The sequence below is a fragment of the Colias croceus genome, chromosome 1 (genome assembly GCF_905220415.1).
Source record: "Colias croceus chromosome 1, ilColCroc2.1".
In the NCBI taxonomy this organism is placed as follows: domain Eukaryota; kingdom Metazoa; phylum Arthropoda; class Insecta; order Lepidoptera; family Pieridae; genus Colias; species Colias croceus.
Genome location: NC_059537.1, coordinates 3266005 through 3284110, shown reverse-complemented (window position 1 = coordinate 3284110; position 18106 = coordinate 3266005). Strand labels below are relative to the sequence as shown.

The following is an 18106-nucleotide window of genomic DNA, read 5'->3' as shown; positions in this document are numbered from 1 at the left end:
TAAAATTATGAGCAAATTTTTATTTATAATTTTTCCTAAGTCTCTGTTACACAAAAAAATTTCCAGGGCAAACGCGTGATATCAGAAAACGGTGAAGAGGGCTGGAGTGACGTGGTACAAGAGAATGCTATCCTCACAAACGAGGTAGAGTCCCTCCGACGAAGGGTTAAGGCCATGCAAGGGACAATCGAACAGTTGTCAGCGAGAAATAGTGAATTATTAGCAGAGAAAGCGCTTGGGACTTGGGCGCCGAAAGATGGTAGCCCTGATGCGACTGACTGCTCGCTTACTGCTTTAGTACAGGTATGAATGTAATAATTGTATGGTTGGTCGTTGTTGATCATATTTTTTGTATTACTAACAAAAAGAAGTTCCTTAGCTCAAGTTGATATAATACGTTGAACTCTGCTTAGATACCAAGAGAAAGTGAAGAATAAATATACAATCTTGATAGTCACGTTTCATGATAAAATGAAAAATGTAGATTTCAGTTTGGAAATGTTGGAAACTTAACATTTATCTGGTACTTGATATCCTACTAAAGAGGAAGTGTAAAGACCCTAATAGTTTATTTAATTCATGGCTTAAACTAAACATTTTATTTTTTTCATTTGCAGGGATATGTATCAGAGATAGAAGACCTTCGAGCTCAACTGATGGAATCGAATGCGTTATACGAAGCGAGTAGACGACGCGAACAAAGAACGAGACATGACTCATCCATACTGGATACTTCTACCATTATTGATGATGCTAAACGAGAGCTTTATAAGGTAACTTTTCCATAAAAATACATTAGATTCGCAATCAAAAATTTTCCGAAACTAAACGCCGCCTAGGTTAAATATAAAATATGAATAAAAGCAATATATCTTTATCGTAACATTACAGGAAAAGGAACTGCTAGCGCGAAGTATGGGCGAACTGGAATTCCAAAGGAAATTGACAGAGAGTTCGCCGATGGGTGAGAGGGAACGCGCGGAGGGAGAGAGCGCTGGTGACTCAGACCCATCGGAGGAAGAAGAGAGTGATTCAGAAGAAGATAATGAGGCCAAGGGTGAGTGTTATGATTACTATTAAAGATCTAGTGGGTACTGATGTAATGTTGCCTCAGATATAATGTATCTTTCGGTGAGTATTTCAAATAAAAATAAAAAAACGACGTGTGGCACTCGGGGACTGCCGCGGTAAAACTATTGCATGTTATGCCTTTGTAGCGACACCTCGCTCTGAATCGCGCAAGCGAAATTTTTTCGTTACAGAGCTATATATACAACTTTCCGACATCATTCATGCAATAGCTTAAAATAAATATTGAATGAATAATATTAATAAAAGTGTGACCAATTTTATGTGCTATATTTTCTTGCCAACTTTACAATTAAAACACTGAAACATTAAAAAAGAAAAAGACAAAATTACGTATCACATTCGACCGTACCATCGACATCAATCTACCCATAAGTGAACGTCATGCAGGTCAGCGTCTCCTGACCGCGCAGCTGGCCGCGCTGAGCGAGGACATCGACACGAAGGCGCGGCTGGTGGAGCAGCTGGAGGCGTCCCAGCGGCGGCTGGCGGCGCTGCGCACGCACTACGAGCAGCGGCTCGACCACCTGCACCAGCAGATCAAGGCCACGGGCGACGAGCGCGACAAGGTGCTCGCGTCCATCGGTGAGTGCGCACCTTTATAGTTTATACCAGCGGCTTCTTTAGGCGCGTTGAGGGACAAATTTCGCGCCAAGGTTGCCAAGGTTGGACATGGCAATACTGGCACGTGATGGAGTTGGCAACGATTTTGGTATCTTTGAACCTTGATAAAGAAGTTTCACTTCTGACACGTCTGCTCGGCACCCACGCTCTTTTTTAACTTTGATGTAAATAATTTCGATATTTCATTAATTTCCTGTGTGATCGCTTCATTAGATGGCCAATCTGCTCAGTTATTTGCTCTTTTAAAAAATAATCCAAAGCACTTCTATTAACGACCAATAACCAAGAAATCATGGTTCCACAGCGGCCCAATCGTCGCAGCCGAGCGAGAAGCTGAAGCGCGTGAAGGACGAGTACGAGCGGCGCGTGGCCTCTATGTCGCGCGAGCTGCGGCGGCTGCAGGCTGCTCAGCGGGAACACGCGCGCCTGCAGCGCTCGCAGCAGCACACCGCGCAGCAGATACACTCGCTGCGCGGCGAGCTGCAGGGCTTGAAGCGCGACAAGGTACGTGCCCAGTGCAAGCTGCTCAGCGGGAACACGCGCGCCTGCAGCGCTCGCAGCAGCACACCGCGCAGCAGATACACTCGCTGCGCGGCGAGCTGCAGGGCTTGAAGCGCGACAAGGTACGTGCCCAGTGCAAGCTGCTCAGCGGGAACACGCGCGCCTGCAGCGCTCGCAGCAGCACACCGCGCAGCAGATACACTCGCTGCGCGGCGAGCTGCAGGGCTTGAAGCGCGACAAGGTACGTGCCCAGTGCAAGCTGCTCAGCGGGAACACGCGCGCCTGCAGCGCTCGCAGCAGCACACCGCGCAGCAGATACACTCGCTGCGCGGCGAGCTGCAGGGCTTGAAGCGCGACAAGGTACGTGCCCAGTGCAAGCTGCTCAGCGGGAACACGCGCGCCTGCAGCGCTCGCAGCAGCACACCGCGCAGCAGATACACTCGCTGCGCGGCGAGCTGCAGGGCTTGAAGCGCGACAAGGTACGTGCCCAGTGCAAGCTGCTCAGCGGGAACACGCGCGCCTGCAGCGCTCGCAGCAGCACACCGCGCAGCAGATACACTCGCTGCGCGGCGAGCTGCAGGGCTTGAAGCGCGACAAGGTACGTGCCCAGTGCAAGCTGCTCAGCGGGAACACGCGCGCCTGCAGCGCTCGCAGCAGCACACCGCGCAGCAGATACACTCGCTGCGCGGCGAGCTGCAGGGCTTGAAGCGCGACAAGGTACGTGCCCAGTGCAAGCTGCTCAGCGGGAACACGCGCGCCTGCAGCGCTCGCAGCAGCACACCGCGCAGCAGATACACTCGCTGCGCGGCGAGCTGCAGGGCTTGAAGCGCGACAAGGTACGTGCCCAGTGCAAGCTGCTCAGCGGGAACACGCGCGCCTGCAGCGCTCGCAGCAGCACACCGCGCAGCAGATACACTCGCTGCGCGGCGAGCTGCAGGGCTTGAAGCGCGACAAGGTACGTGCCCAGTGCAAGCTGCTCAGCGGGAACACGCGCGCCTGCAGCGCTCGCAGCAGCACACCGCGCAGCAGATACACTCGCTGCGCGGCGAGCTGCAGGGCTTGAAGCGCGACAAGGTACGTGCCCAGTGCAAGCTGCTCAGCGGGAACACGCGCGCCTGCAGCGCTCGCAGCAGCACACCGCGCAGCAGATACACTCGCTGCGCGGCGAGCTGCAGGGCTTGAAGCGCGACAAGGTACGTGCCCAGTGCAAGCTGCTCAGCGGGAACACGCGCGCCTGCAGCGCTCGCAGCAGCACACCGCGCAGCAGATACACTCGCTGCGCGGCGAGCTGCAGGGCTTGAAGCGCGACAAGGTACGTGCCCAGTGCAAGCTGCTCAGCGGGAACACGCGCGCCTGCAGCGCTCGCAGCAGCACACCGCGCAGCAGATACACTCGCTGCGCGGCGAGCTGCAGGGCTTGAAGCGCGACAAGGTACGTGCCCAGTGCAAGCTGCTCAGCGGGAACACGCGCGCCTGCAGCGCTCGCAGCAGCACACCGCGCAGCAGATACACTCGCTGCGCGGCGAGCTGCAGGGCTTGAAGCGCGACAAGGTACGTGCCCAGTGCAAGCTGCTCAGCGGGAACACGCGCGCCTGCAGCGCTCGCAGCAGCACACCGCGCAGCAGATACACTCGCTGCGCGGCGAGCTGCAGGGCTTGAAGCGCGACAAGGTACGTGCCCAGTGCAAGCTGCTCAGCGGGAACACGCGCGCCTGCAGCGCTCGCAGCAGCACACCGCGCAGCAGATACACTCGCTGCGCGGCGAGCTGCAGGGCTTGAAGCGCGACAAGGTACGTGCCCAGTGCAAGCTGCTCAGCGGGAACACGCGCGCCTGCAGCGCTCGCAGCAGCACACCGCGCAGCAGATACACTCGCTGCGCGGCGAGCTGCAGGGCTTGAAGCGCGACAAGGTATAGTACGATTCAAACTTAATGGCATCTCGGAAAATCGTACGATCTGATGCGCAGAAAACTATTTTAGGTATTAGCGGGACGTCAAAGAAGTGTTTTTTTTTTATGATACGTCAGTGAAATGTTGTAATTTTTAACTAAAAAAAAATGTTTTTGTTGTAGGTAAAACTCGTTCAGCGCATGCGAATGGAATCAAAACGACATGCACAAGCTGAAGCCGCAAGAGCGAAAGAAGTATGTAAATCGTATTTTTTGTTTTGAAATAATTTCTTATTACAAGTTGGATAACTAACAATTAAGTTATTTTTCAGGTAGCTCAACTACGTAAAGAATCTCGCAAGAATGCTAATCTGATACGATCGTTGGAGGCTGAAACTAGACTTAAAGAACAGGTAAAAATACTCCCTTTTTCATTTTTAATTAACAATTAAGCAATCTTTCTCAAGCGACAATGTTTTTTTTATTGTAGGTATTAAAACGAAAACAAGAAGAAGTATCACTGCTACGTCGTGGACACAGAGATAAATTGAGCAGCCGTGCAGCTGGAAGACTACATGGTAATTCTATATTTCCAGTCATACTTTGTTTTTAAATTCCTAACCATTCGAATAATCATAAGGATAAAAATACCAATTTTAATGTATTTATCTCTTCTTTATAACTTTTAAAATTATCATCACTTCACAATCATCACAATGTGTGGACTATTTTTTAAAGATCTTCTGAATTCTAATAATCTAAGAGCCCACGACGGCCAGACTTTCCTTTCTTTAGGAAAGTTGAAAGTTTCTCTGCATATGTCTCCGATACAGTTAAGAACGACTAGCGATTATCAAGTCTGGGTTGTGGTTCCTTTGGCAGGAAACACGTAGTAAAGGTGTATAAAATTGTACCTAACTTTCATTATAGTTTAAAAGCTAAATTTTATATATGTTACTTGGAGACGTATAAAAAGATGTTACTTCAAGAGCCAGACAGTTTTCATGGTTCTTACATCTTACCAGACACATTTAAAAAATAACTAACATATCATCAAATTAACGTTACTACCTAAAAGTGTATCAAATATGAAATAACCCTCTAAAACATTAGTTTCGTTCTTATCTGTATCGGAGACATATACAGAGAAACTTTCAACTTTCCTAAAGAAAGGAAAGTCTGGCCGTCGTGGGCTCTTGATCTATAACAAATGAATGATTTGAATTTGAATCAATATATTTTATTGGTTCTATCATCATTAAAGAAAAAATGTATTACTAAATATGTATTTTGCTTTTTTACCTTTCTCAGAAAGGTAAAAAAGAGATCACTGCTTAGTGATAAGGCTGCCAATTGTACTACATCTTTCTCATACCATATTTTCTTTTTATTGTTTCTTGTTAATTAATGATTGCATTACAATAAAGTGTAATAAATAAATAAATCATCTAATTAATTACTATAAGATTTACTCTCATCGTATAAAATGTTAACTTATTCATAGACCGCAACCGCACCCGCGCCCGTGCCTCCGGCCGCGAGCTCTGGTCTCGTGTCGAGTGCTGGCTGTCCCGCGCCTGCGCCGCCCGCACCACGCTGGCCGAGCTCGAGGTGGCGCTCGAGCACCAGCTGCGCCAGCGGGACTGCGCGGCCAACAGTGCAGACCCGGACTCGCAGACCCTGCTCACGTACTTGAGAGACGCGATCGCGGACACGCAGTCGCAGATCATGCAGATTGAAGTAAGTTTGGGTGATTTACACGTTAGAAAGTTGGGCTGTTTTGTTCTGTTTTAATTTGTAATAGTTAAATGCCGCGGTAAATCTATTGCATAGCGTGTATAGTAGGTTATTTTCGTTACGGAATTTCTAGCCTCTCCACGGTCAAGGCCCATATAAGCTTAAAAATAACCTCTTTTATTAAATTTTGCAGGAGGAAAACGAAGAGAACGAATTGCCCCGCCTACTAGAACAGATAGAATGCCCAGCTGGCCGCTACGCGCTAGAGCGGCTGGCGGCACGTGCTCTACAGCACGCACACGACGCGGCGCGCTGCGAGAAGATGCTGGGTGACACGAGGGCGAGGCTGGCTGAGGTATGCTGACAGTGGCCCAATAGATGCAGTGTGCGCAGCTCTGGAAACAAAAAAATACAACAATAAAAACTATTTAGCCAGATATCAAATGTTACCTACATTTGATATTTGGTTAAATAGAAATCAAATAATATTTTTTTAAAGAATAGAAAAATACGATCACGAGGTGGAATTCGATCCCGCGTCTTACGTCTTGCCTGGCGACGCCTGGCCTATTGGCCACATGTGATCCCGCCTGAGCAATTGAATTTATTCTACTTTACGTTTTATGAGTCTAAGGCACACCCTACAGTCTACACCATCTATTGAGATGATAAAACAACCATACCTATCAACAAATAATTAAGAAAATATACATATCAATCCGATCCTTCGATATCTTTAATTTCGTTTTCTAATTCACCCGTTCCCTCTTTCTCTCCTTCTCACTTATTCTCACTCAATATTTCCAGCTGGAAGAGAAATCAGAACAAACAGCGAGCGCGCTACGAGCGGCGGACGAACACAACCTCAACCCGTGGAATTCCCCAGCACTAGTGGCTCTATTGGCACACGTATCTTCTGGAACATCTACGAGATCGGTGTCACCTGTAGATAGGTAACTTTACAACTATTTTAAACACGTATGTTTGAAGTGAAACTTCTTTAGGCGCGTTGTGAGTAAAATTTCAAGGTCGCGTCATGGCATGGAGTAAGGCGATTTTGGTATCTTTGAATCTTGCCAAAGAAGTTCCACTTCTGACACGTGTGTTCGGAACAGACGCTATATAAAACAATAACTTATAATTGTCTATAACGTATGCGTTTATTTTTCAGTGCTTTATTAGAAAATCGACCGCCGGTCCTCAGAGAGACGAACACGGCACCAACTTCACCACCAGATGACTCGCCTTTCCAGAGAAATACGTGAGTTCTTTCTTACACATTAATTGACTCACTAATTGCAAATCAAATTTTAATTTTGTATTATATCTATAAATAAAAAAGATTCCCTATTTCCCTTGGTCACGGCATCACGTGTGAACGGCTTTACCGATTTGGATAATTCTTTTTTTGTTGTATGCGTTAATGTTAGGAGAAAAATCTTTAAAAAGAAAAACCTAAGGAATTTGTACCAAACTTAAAAAAATAAGAAAATTTTACGCGTTTGACAGTTCGCGCGAAGACAACATCATCCGTCAGGTTATCTAGTTACTTGTATGTGTTTTAATTTGTACTATAACTAAACATATTTCTTAAACAGGGGTCGTCGTGGTTCAGTACGACTCCGCGACCTCGGCGTGTACAGTCGCGACGAGAACACGGACCCGATGACACAATCCCTCGTGGAGCCCACGTCGCCCAAGCCCGTGCCGCTCAGCAGAGTTCCCAGCGCACCTGGCAGTCTCAGGTAACACTTGTAATTCGTAACATGTGTCTTTCAAATATTTTAAGTCTCTTCCGGCTTGAAAGAAACTGAGTACAATATATTTTTTCGTCAAATTTCAATGTAAATTTGTAAACAACACACACGCACACGCCTATGTGTACACACACAAACACACACACGCAAACGTACAGATACAACACACGCGCCCATACCACGATGCCATACCATCACCTATCTTCTATTTAGTTTTCGCCTAAACCTTAGAGTTCCTTATTATAAAAAATCTTTCACACTCCATTGTCCAAAACACTCTACACACACACGCACACCCAAACACTCTAAAATGCCTCCTAACAACAAAATCTGTGACCAAAAAAAAAGACGGGTTGCATTCCGGGAGTGCCGGCAGAAGTGAAAACTTGATTATTAACGTTCAGCATGTTTGATATTTTGGAATGGTATCCGTCTTACGCATGGAATACAAGGGCTAAAAAAATCCGTCTTACGCTTTTTCGATCAGGCCACGTGTCCTGACGCGAGTTTAAGATTTTATACCCGTGATAACATAATGCAGTGGCAGCGCTCGAGAGGAGACGGAAGATCGGTCCGTCTATCTCTCGTTATACCTGCGATCGCGCTCGTGAGGTTTTGGTGTGACACAAGTTTCTGAACATGTCACCCGACTAAAACGATTTTAAAGACGTTATCACGTCAAAAACAAAAAATAACTGCTCAAAACTTAACACAACTATCATATTACGTACAGAGGCCTGCAGCCAATCAACGCGCAGATAGCTTCGCCCGTTGTAACACGTTGCGCGCCGCCCGAGAGCCCGAGATTGATCAGGCGACAGCATTCGCTAGCTAAACCGGCGTCATTGTGAGTTATTTTATTTATTTATTTATTTTTTATTGTGGTAGTGAAGTTCTTTCAGTGTTAAAGATATTTGATGTGGTAGAATAATTGTTTTCTGTGTGATATTTTTTTTTTATTAAATCGCGTTAGTTGAGTGCGTTGCTTTTTTGGACAGATGAAATATCTGTGCATATCATGAAATATCTTTGACTGCCTTAAACTTTTTAAAAGATCTAAATAGGAAGCTACAAACTTTTGTTTCCGACATGTCAAAGGTTTTCTTAAGCCATATTTTTTTGGTGTGGACATTTTGTAATTACTTTTCAAATCCTCGAAAATGTGAAGGAAACAAAGGTTTAAATTGCTCTATAATAATAAGATATGCTAATTAGTTTGTATGATACTATTATTTCGCTCCCTCCGCTCGCCATGCATGACAATATGGTTTGGGTTGATGTGCTATTTGTTGACTAGTAAAAGAAAATTGTTTGTGTCAAATGGAATATCATAAACATATCATCAATATTATCATAAACAATCAATCTTAATTAACTGAACATCAACCAATCAATAATTATTATCAAACTCATTCATAAATACTCGAATTAAAAAAACTCTTCACCAAAACATACAAATTATTCAATAATATTATCAAACAATCAATCATATTAGGTGCCTCGATTCAATCAACGCTTCATTTCATTTAAAAAGTAAAGGAAAAAACACATTAAATTCTAACTTTGAAATAAAACTAATTAAATAAAGAAATCATGATTCATTTTATCTATAATAGTAAGAAATATGTAAAAAAAAAAAATTAACAATTCAAACACATTGCAAAATAAATATTATGTATTAAAGTATGCTAATAATTGTTAAAGTAAGGCATTGACTGAGTATTTGTGATGTTAACAAAAAATGATTTCACTGCATGCAGCATGATGTATACTAACAATCGTATAATAAATCAGACTAAAAATTGTATTTGCATGGATTGCATTTTGCATGTATTTATTATATGCATGTATTATCATGTATATATGTCATTGTCATTTTTCACAGGCAATTTTTTTCTGTAGTTTACACATAGCGTAACTTTAAGCTGTAAATATTGACGTGTATGCAAGATTGTAAGATAATTTGATAAATTTACATTTGTAGAAATAACTTATTCTCGTCACTTCTCCACTGCATTACTTAACAATATAAAAGTGTTTGATTTTCTACTCCAGTAGATAACATACTAGCAAAAACACACTCAAAACTGTCATCTTATTGATACGATACATTTGTAAGTTGAAACATACAGTTCAAATGTGCACGCCTGAATCAAAATCAAATTTGCAGAGTGTTTTAACCAAATTCAACATTCATGTAAATAATGCAAATGCCCTCATCTGGCAACAATTCTTACTACATACTACGATGATTCTTCAACATTTCTGTCCATTTTTTTGTGTTTATGTGCTATCTACAGAGTAGTTAATCAACTAAAAAAATATTTAGGCCACAAAAGTCTATATCTTTCCATAAATCTTGCACACACGTGCCCTGGCGAGGGTGGTAAGGGCGTGTCCTCACACCGTCGGTTGCTTGCAGCCTCCTCACGGACCTCTCGATCGTGGAGGACTAGCGGACGCCAGCACTGCGCACCTAGTTCTTGTAACATAGCTTTAGTTATTTCGCTTTCACTAATTGTAGCTTCAATGTGTTTAGATGTAGAAATGTAGTTAAAAAATTGTGCACAATGGTATTAAGGCAATGTAGTTAAAAAAAATTATGGAATTGTAAAGAATGAAGAAATTTTTGAGGTTAAATAAACAGAATCAGACAATTTTAGACTCGAAGGATCAAAACTTTACAAGATTTAAAATTCAAGTGCACAAGTTGCGATAACTTTCTAGAATTCTTCTATCTTTTTCGATCGTTCAATGAAATTGAATACTTCAGAAATATGGCAGCCATAACGTATCATAGTATGTAACTTTTACAAGTAATGTAATAGATATAAATTTATAAAGAATAGATAAAATTTTATCACGAGGCGGGACTCGAACCCGCATCCTTCGCGCCATTCCGGGGCGGATGCCTCACCAACTCCACATAAAATTTTTTCTATTCTTTATAAATTTATATCTATTACATTACTTGCATTTGCATAAAGCATTTGAATGCCATAAAACCAAAAATATAAATTCAATGTAATAGATAGCAAAAAAATTACTAACTTTGTATACTCAGTTTTTTATTGAGTTACCTTTGAATGACAACTTTAGTTATTTTAAAATGTATGTTCTTGAAATCTCGAAGCTTGTACTTAACGCATAGAGTAATTATTAATTAATTGTAGTATATTATAGATGTTCTTTTTTAATTTTAAAATGTAATCATATTCTTTTAAAAATAATATATTATGATCATATTTGGTAATATATATATATATGTAGTTTGCTTTATTGCATGATGCACTTTGCATGATTCAATAGTTATTATAGTGTAAATAAATAATATTCTATGTTTGATTTCTGATTGTAAGCACCTATTTAAATATTAATATTTTTCCCTTTAATTAAGTGTTTAAATATATCTTAAATTTACCAAAAATACACAATTCAATGGGAGATAAAATATTAAACATATTAGATTTATTTATGTCTGTAAGAAATAACAAAATAACAGAAAGAACATTAATGAAAAAATCGCACACATGCATACAATTATGCTACACCACATGTCATGAAATATAAACAGTAAGTACCTTGATGATTTTATTTGTCACTTCAAAAATATATAAAAAAATATCATGCCTCTAATACTGTGCTGTTTTATCACACATTTATACGTATCACAAAATCATAATAAATAAAAAATCATAAACTCAAAATACCTTATTGACAAAATACTTAAACCTACTTTAAATATTTGATACATTATCATTACTAATATTTTGTTATTGTGTAACAAGCGTTTGTGAAGTTTGTACTAACTCCACTACGTACTTACTAACTAAACAAAACCCATTGGTGCATTTACCGTTGCTTTAGTAACGTATTGCTATAACCTACAAAAAAACCTTAATTCCATTTTCCAAATTCACCACTAAAATTAATTGACTTACCTATCACACTTCTAAAACGACAACAAAATTGGGTTCATTTGTGTATACGTTGCTATAGTTACATATAAACAAATCTAAATTCCATTCTCAAACACAACTAAACCGAGAACGTTCTAGAACATAACAAACTTCACGATCGCTCCATCCTAACATATAAGCGGGTATAGAGAGGCGTCAGTGGTGTCCGGTGTGGAGGGAACACCTCCAGCGTCACCTGGAGCTGCAAGACGAGCTCGTGATGAAGATGTGTTCCAGAGGCTTGCTGGGGTGGCCTCGGATCAAGCGCCTACTGGCACTGTGAGAGAGATGACTGTTAAGGTACGTGTCTTAGTGATTATCCTATTACGTGTGTAGTTGTGAATCTTCAAATAACAACGTCAAAAAGTTCAATTGTAAAGTGCGAGCTTCTTGCTCTTTCCTGACATAAAAATTTTGAAAAAACAATATTGTTATAAAATTTTATATTGTATCCAAGTTTATAATGGCTATCGTGAATGCTGCGATTATGTAAACCCAAAATTATTAGGAAATCAATGATTATTGCATAGAATATAGCTAACTTATTAAATATAAAATCAGTTTTGGAATACACAACCATAAATTTATTAATTTTTATGTTATTGTCTTAAACATGGATTGTTTTCCACAGAGAACAAGCACGGGCGCGACTAACACATGGTTACAGTGTACGCACGTCGCTGAGGGACACGTGGGCGCTGCGCTTGCGCTGGCTGCAGTACCGAACGGAATTTATAGCGGTGGTGTAGGTAAGTGTATTTAAACGCTAAATTGACATTTTGTTGCACGAGTCAAAAAAGTGAGATGATGGTCCAAGATGAACTTAATACCTTTTTTTTCTGAAGTTGTCTTACTTCTTTATTTGTCGTTATTTAGTTTTGTTCCAAAAACAGTTAAATATAAAGCAAAACTGTCATGTCAGCTGTTTTCTTTTCCCATCTTTAGCTAAGCAAACTTTTTCTGAGATTTTTATGTTGTCTAAAATCTCTGTAAATGAATTTGTGTATACCGTTCACAGACCGCACAGTTCGCGGGTGGGATCTCACCGCGGGTCGCGAGGCGTGGCGAGCCTGGTGTGGCGGTGGGGTTGGTGCACTTGCAGCGGGGCAGAGCAGCTCACAAGACGCGAGGCTGGTGACGGCCGCTGCTGGTGCCGCAGTACGTCTGTTCGACACGAGGACCAACACTCCTGTGGCTACTCTGTGGTGAGTTCTTAATGAAAAAAAGTTTGTAAAACATGTATCAAAATAAAAATAACTACGTTAAAAACAACCGACTTCAAAAACGGAAAAGTAAAAAATAAAAAAGATTTGATATTATTAATTACTACATATTATTTAGATGTGCTATTTACTAAAAAGGTTTGATGTCGGTGCACGGGCACACCCCGGACACTCCATACAAAATTATCGTTTTGACAGTCACACTGTAGAGACTGCAAATGTGTGTGTTAACGCTTTATGGTTGGCACATTTGTGACTAGCGTAAAAAAAATTCGCGTTTTTCTGATGAAATACATCCGTAAACAGCACAATATCTAACCATTTTCTACGAAAAACGATAATCACAAATACAAAATAATAAAATTAAGTCAATTTGATTAATTCGAATTAATTAATCAAATTGACTTAAAGTAAAATTAATTTGAAAAATTCGATCACGAGGCGGGACTCGAACCCGCATCCTTCGCGCCATTCCGGGGCGGATGCCTAACCAACTCAGCCACTCGTGACCCGCCTGAGCAATCGAATTTATTCTATTCTTTCAGTTTTATGTGTCTTAAGGGACACACCGCGCGCCATCTATTGAGATGATTTTTTCTATTCTTTATAAATTTATATTTACTTGCTACATTTCAATTAAGTCATCGAATACAGACAAAAATGCTCATAAAATAAAAACTACCGGGCCTATCCGAATATAATTTTTATGGGACCAATTCGAAACCATATCGCATCGAACAAAAAAAGAATCACGTAAATCGGTTAAGAAATCTCGGAGTAATCGGTGTACATACATACAAAAAAAAATTATACCGGCCGAATAGATAACCTCCGCTTTTTTTTTTTTTGAAGTCGGTTAATAAGTTAAAAGGTTTTTCAGTTTGGTTGGCGTGACAATGCACCATGTGTGGGGTGACTTACGTGGTAACAGATTTAGTGTCACTAAGACGAACTTTTATTAAACAGGAAATAAATGCAGAATACAGGAAACTTGGTGACAAAATCGCCCTTAGTGATTATTTGCGATAATAATAAAATTTACAGGTCATCAGGTGCATCGGGTGCAAACGCAGCAGTACGCGGTGGAGAGTGCACGATTACAGCAATAGCGCTCGCTGATCCGAATAGACTGTATACAGCTGCGGGCGATAAACTAAGGCTCTGGGATTTGAGGATGTAAGTACCAGATTGTTAATTGTTCTTATATTTTTCTTATAATACTTACTGTTAATTATCGGAAGAAAGAACGTATAAATGATACTTTAATACATATTATAAATTATATTAAACTTTAACAAATGATATTTTAAAGTACTAAGAGAGATTTTATATATTGTGGTGTAGATTTTAAGAGATTATAATAAGAAAATATGTTTTAATTGTTTTCCAAAACAACGTAGAAGGTCCATTTTTTATTCTACAAATCGAATATTAAATTCTTGCCATCTATTCACAGGCTAGAATGCATGTACAAGACATGGTCGGGTCACACAGCAGCTGTGATGTGTATGGCGCGAGTCTCTCTATCTGATGGTGATCGACTCGCTACGGGCTCGAGGGACCATTGTGTGCGAGTGTTAGATTGGACGCATAGTAATGGTGAGGGTTAGTTGGTTTATAGCTTAATAACTTCATTTATTAAAGGACATTTTATACTGTAAGTGAAGGGTGTTTTGGTTGTAGATCAAATTGTGCAAAATAAATTTTTCCTATATACACCACTATTTTTAAATCAGTACAAAAACTTTAAGGACATGTTAGCGAATACTTTATTGTCGTGATCATGATGTTAGAATTACATAATATCGATAGATAGCAAAGATATAATCATTTGTTTATTTAAGAAAGTCTCACTAAAATCATAGACACATTGCAGAGTTCATTCACTTATTCATTGATAGTATTACCTAACTTTGGGCAATAAAATGAAACAAGAGATGTAGTTACTAACTTTATTTATTTTAATTTCCTAAATTCAAATCTCCCCTTCATACTTCATCCGGGCTTAGGATCGGCATAATTACTTTTTTACAATAAATTAAATAGGTACGTAGGTATGCAATTACAAAGCAAACAATATCAAAATCGAATTTTGACGTATAAATTAAGAAATTAGAATCAGCTGTTTTTTACAATACCTAATCTGTATTGAAAGAAAAAACGATTTTGGCGTGTTTAAGAAGTTAGAATCAGCTGTTTTTTACAATACCTAATCTGTATTGAAAGAAAAAACGATTTTGGCGTGTGAAGTTAGAATCAGCTGGTATTTACAATTATCTTAACTAACCTTACAAGTATTTCAATAATAAAATTGTCCTTCAAAATGTCCACCACCATTATCAATACACAGACGTGCACGTTTTATTAAATTGTTTTTTAACGAGAGAAGTAAGTAGGTATGTTTTTTTGTCTTTTCACTTCATCCAATACGCGCTGTTTTAATTATTGTTCGACACTAACCGGCTCACTTTTGTTCACTTAATTTCACTGCACAAAAAGAGGTCCAAGGGTGTGAGATCAGGTGAGCGAGGAGGCCAAGCAGCAGGCCCGCCTCGACCAATCCACTGACTTCCAAACTCCGCTGTGAGAAATTCATGAACCGCAGCGTTATTCGACATTCGTACTACGTCGAGGATCCTCTTAAAAATACGCTAGTACATTACACGTTAGCATTTTGTGACAACGCCTGCTGGTAAGCATTTACCACGACGGTTCGTACATTTGGCGATCGAGCGTTCGGGACTCGGGTACTATTATCTGTACATACGTACTGCTGCACTCGCATTTTCTCCACTCAAAAAGAACGCACGAAGCATAAGTACATAATCCCGTGATATGAATTGATATGATATTGTACCGGGAAAAACGTAAACAAACGCGACGAAAAAAAGCAAGTTTTCACTTCCGCTAACAATTAGGCACTGTTTGTCCGTTGTCGCAACGCGTTCGGCGTTGGGGTGCGAACTGCGAACTGCGAACTGCGACGCGGGCGCAGGCCACAGAGGGAAAGGGGGTGGCGGGGTGAAGGATGGCGAGCTGCGACGCGAGTTTGCCGGAATTTATCAATGGAGCTGTCCAGCGGACCTATTCGAAATCGTACGCTAGAAAATTACAACACAATACCTATTTAGTGTGGGTCATTGACTAAGAATAGGTTTAACAATTTTTACATATTTATGTGGACAATTTTGGGACATTTCTGTTTGTTAGTGTTTTTAATTATTTCTTACACAAATATGATTGGTTAAAGGTACTTAACACCCTGTAAAATTTTATGTACTGATTAAAAAATAGTGGTGTATAACACTAGGTTTCCACCCGCGGCTTCGCCCGCGCAGTCAAAGAAAAACCCGCATAGTTCCCGATCCCGTGGGATTTCCGGGATTACGTCATTTTACCTGGATAAAAAGTAGCCTATGTCCTTTCTCGGGTATCAAAATATCTCCATACCAAATTTCATGAAAATTGGTTCAGTAGTTTAGGCGTGATTGAGTAACAGACAGACAGAGTTACTTTCGCATTTATAATATTAGTATGGATTTTGTTCGCGTTATATTGAATTTGGTCGTATTCACTGTATTACTGTACTGTGTCAAGGCTATTGTTTTTGTGTTATAAACTTAATATGCATTGAGTGATGGACAAGATGTCAAAATTACTGTCACATAAATCCGGCTCGAAGGACCAAAACTTTAAAGTCTGTTTTAAACTCACTTATATGTTGAATATGAATGAATGAATGAATGAATGAATACTTTATTTGCACCAGTAACAAAATAATAACATAAAACACAGACAATAGAAAAAAAGTACAAAAAGGCGGCCTTATCGCTAATACAGCGATCTCTTCCAGGCAACCTTAGGTCAAGAATCATGAGAATTACGTAATATATTGAGGTCGATGGTGCACAACAGTTGAAATCTATACATATAATAAAATCGTAGGAAAGTCAAAACTGTACATTGAATATTTTTTTTAAAGAATACTTGGGCCGTGATCTATAATCGATACAGAACCCAAAAACATAGTTTTTAGAATTTTTGTCTGTTTGTCTGTTTGTCTGTTTATCTGTTTGTCTGTTTGTCTGTATATATTTCCGAGCTAATCTCGAAAAGTACTGTATAGATTGACTTCAAATTTTGCATGCATATTACTAACAGGTCGGGTCAGGCTATAGGCTACATATTATCAAGCTATCACCTACGGATGAGGAGCTGTGAACCTTTATTTTTCTTACGTATTCTCTATACTACGACAACACGTACAATCTAAAGTCTCATGTTTAAATGTTGTTTTTGAGTAAGCCATGCTAAGCTTTACACTATAAAAACTACGTCATTTATGTAATTTTGGAAGAGAAACAGTTTTAAATGAATCTTAGCAGTATAAAGACAAATTTGAAACAGCGCCATCTATGAATTGTTATAAAAAACAAACACACGTTAACTATTGGAAATTAATAATCAAATGACGCATATATATAAATAAGTTGTTTGACAATATCTAGATTAACAATATAAAAATTATGTCATTTAAGTAACTTGGGAAGAGAAACATAGTTTGTAATGTAAGTTGTATAATGTTAATTTTGTAACAGCGCCATCTAATTTCATTAAAATCAATTAAATATTTTTTTATTTATTTAACTCTTTTACAAAAATACAGTATGTTATATTATAAATATGTTGTTTGACAATATCTAGATTAACAATATAAAAATTATGTCATTAAAGTAACTTGGGAAGAGAAACATAGTTTAAAGAATGTAATGTAAGTTGTATAATGTTAATTTTGTAACAGCGCCATCTAATTTCATTAAAATCAAATAAATATACACATTAACACATAATGGAAAATGATAATTTAAATATTTTTTTATTTATTTAACTCTTTTACAAAAATACAGTATATTTATTAGGCCACCTAATTTCTCTAAGCAATAATTTCTTCTAGGCAACTGGGGAAAAGGTAATCAGCTCGATAAAATTAAAATGTTTGTTGTTAGTTATTTGCATGCATTGTTTGCATAAAAGTTTTTATGTAATACTTAGTTTTGACAATTCCAAGTTCCAACAAAACCCTCATAATATTGAGCAGATTTGAGCAAGATAATTTAAAAAATATGCCGTGTTATATTGTATCATAGATAAGATAAGTTTTTGATAGTTATCATTTCTTCATTAATAAGGTACGTCATGTCGTTAGTACGAAATAAACATTGCTTTTGTTCTGTATTATAAACATAAGTGTGATGTGAAACTAGCTTGATTTATTTTTACTCACCCACAGCTATATTCTATTATAAATCATAATAATATTTTATCACCAT

General features: G+C 39.6%; 1 protein-coding gene across 1 annotated transcript in view; it reads left to right on the top strand.

Annotated features, from left to right (window-relative positions):
• The window catches only part of LOC123696352 (kinesin-like protein KIF21A), a 104839-nt gene that overhangs the window by 53482 nt on the left and 33251 nt on the right, over positions 1-18106 (top strand). The window contains exons 8-26 of the mRNA XM_045642482.1: positions 67-303; positions 618-773; positions 892-1057; positions 1480-1674; positions 2018-2217; positions 4284-4355; positions 4433-4513; positions 4591-4678; positions 5605-5840; positions 6031-6192; positions 6645-6790; positions 7009-7098; positions 7436-7582; positions 8328-8441; positions 11703-11853; positions 12185-12302; positions 12572-12758; positions 13821-13952; positions 14233-14381. Of these exons, the coding sequence (XP_045498438.1) occupies positions 67-303; positions 618-773; positions 892-1057; positions 1480-1674; positions 2018-2217; positions 4284-4355; positions 4433-4513; positions 4591-4678; positions 5605-5840; positions 6031-6192; positions 6645-6790; positions 7009-7098; positions 7436-7582; positions 8328-8441; positions 11703-11853; positions 12185-12302; positions 12572-12758; positions 13821-13952; positions 14233-14381 (2827 nt within the window). The remainder of the gene's footprint in view (positions 1-66; positions 304-617; positions 774-891; positions 1058-1479; positions 1675-2017; positions 2218-4283; positions 4356-4432; positions 4514-4590; positions 4679-5604; positions 5841-6030; positions 6193-6644; positions 6791-7008; positions 7099-7435; positions 7583-8327; positions 8442-11702; positions 11854-12184; positions 12303-12571; positions 12759-13820; positions 13953-14232; positions 14382-18106) is intronic.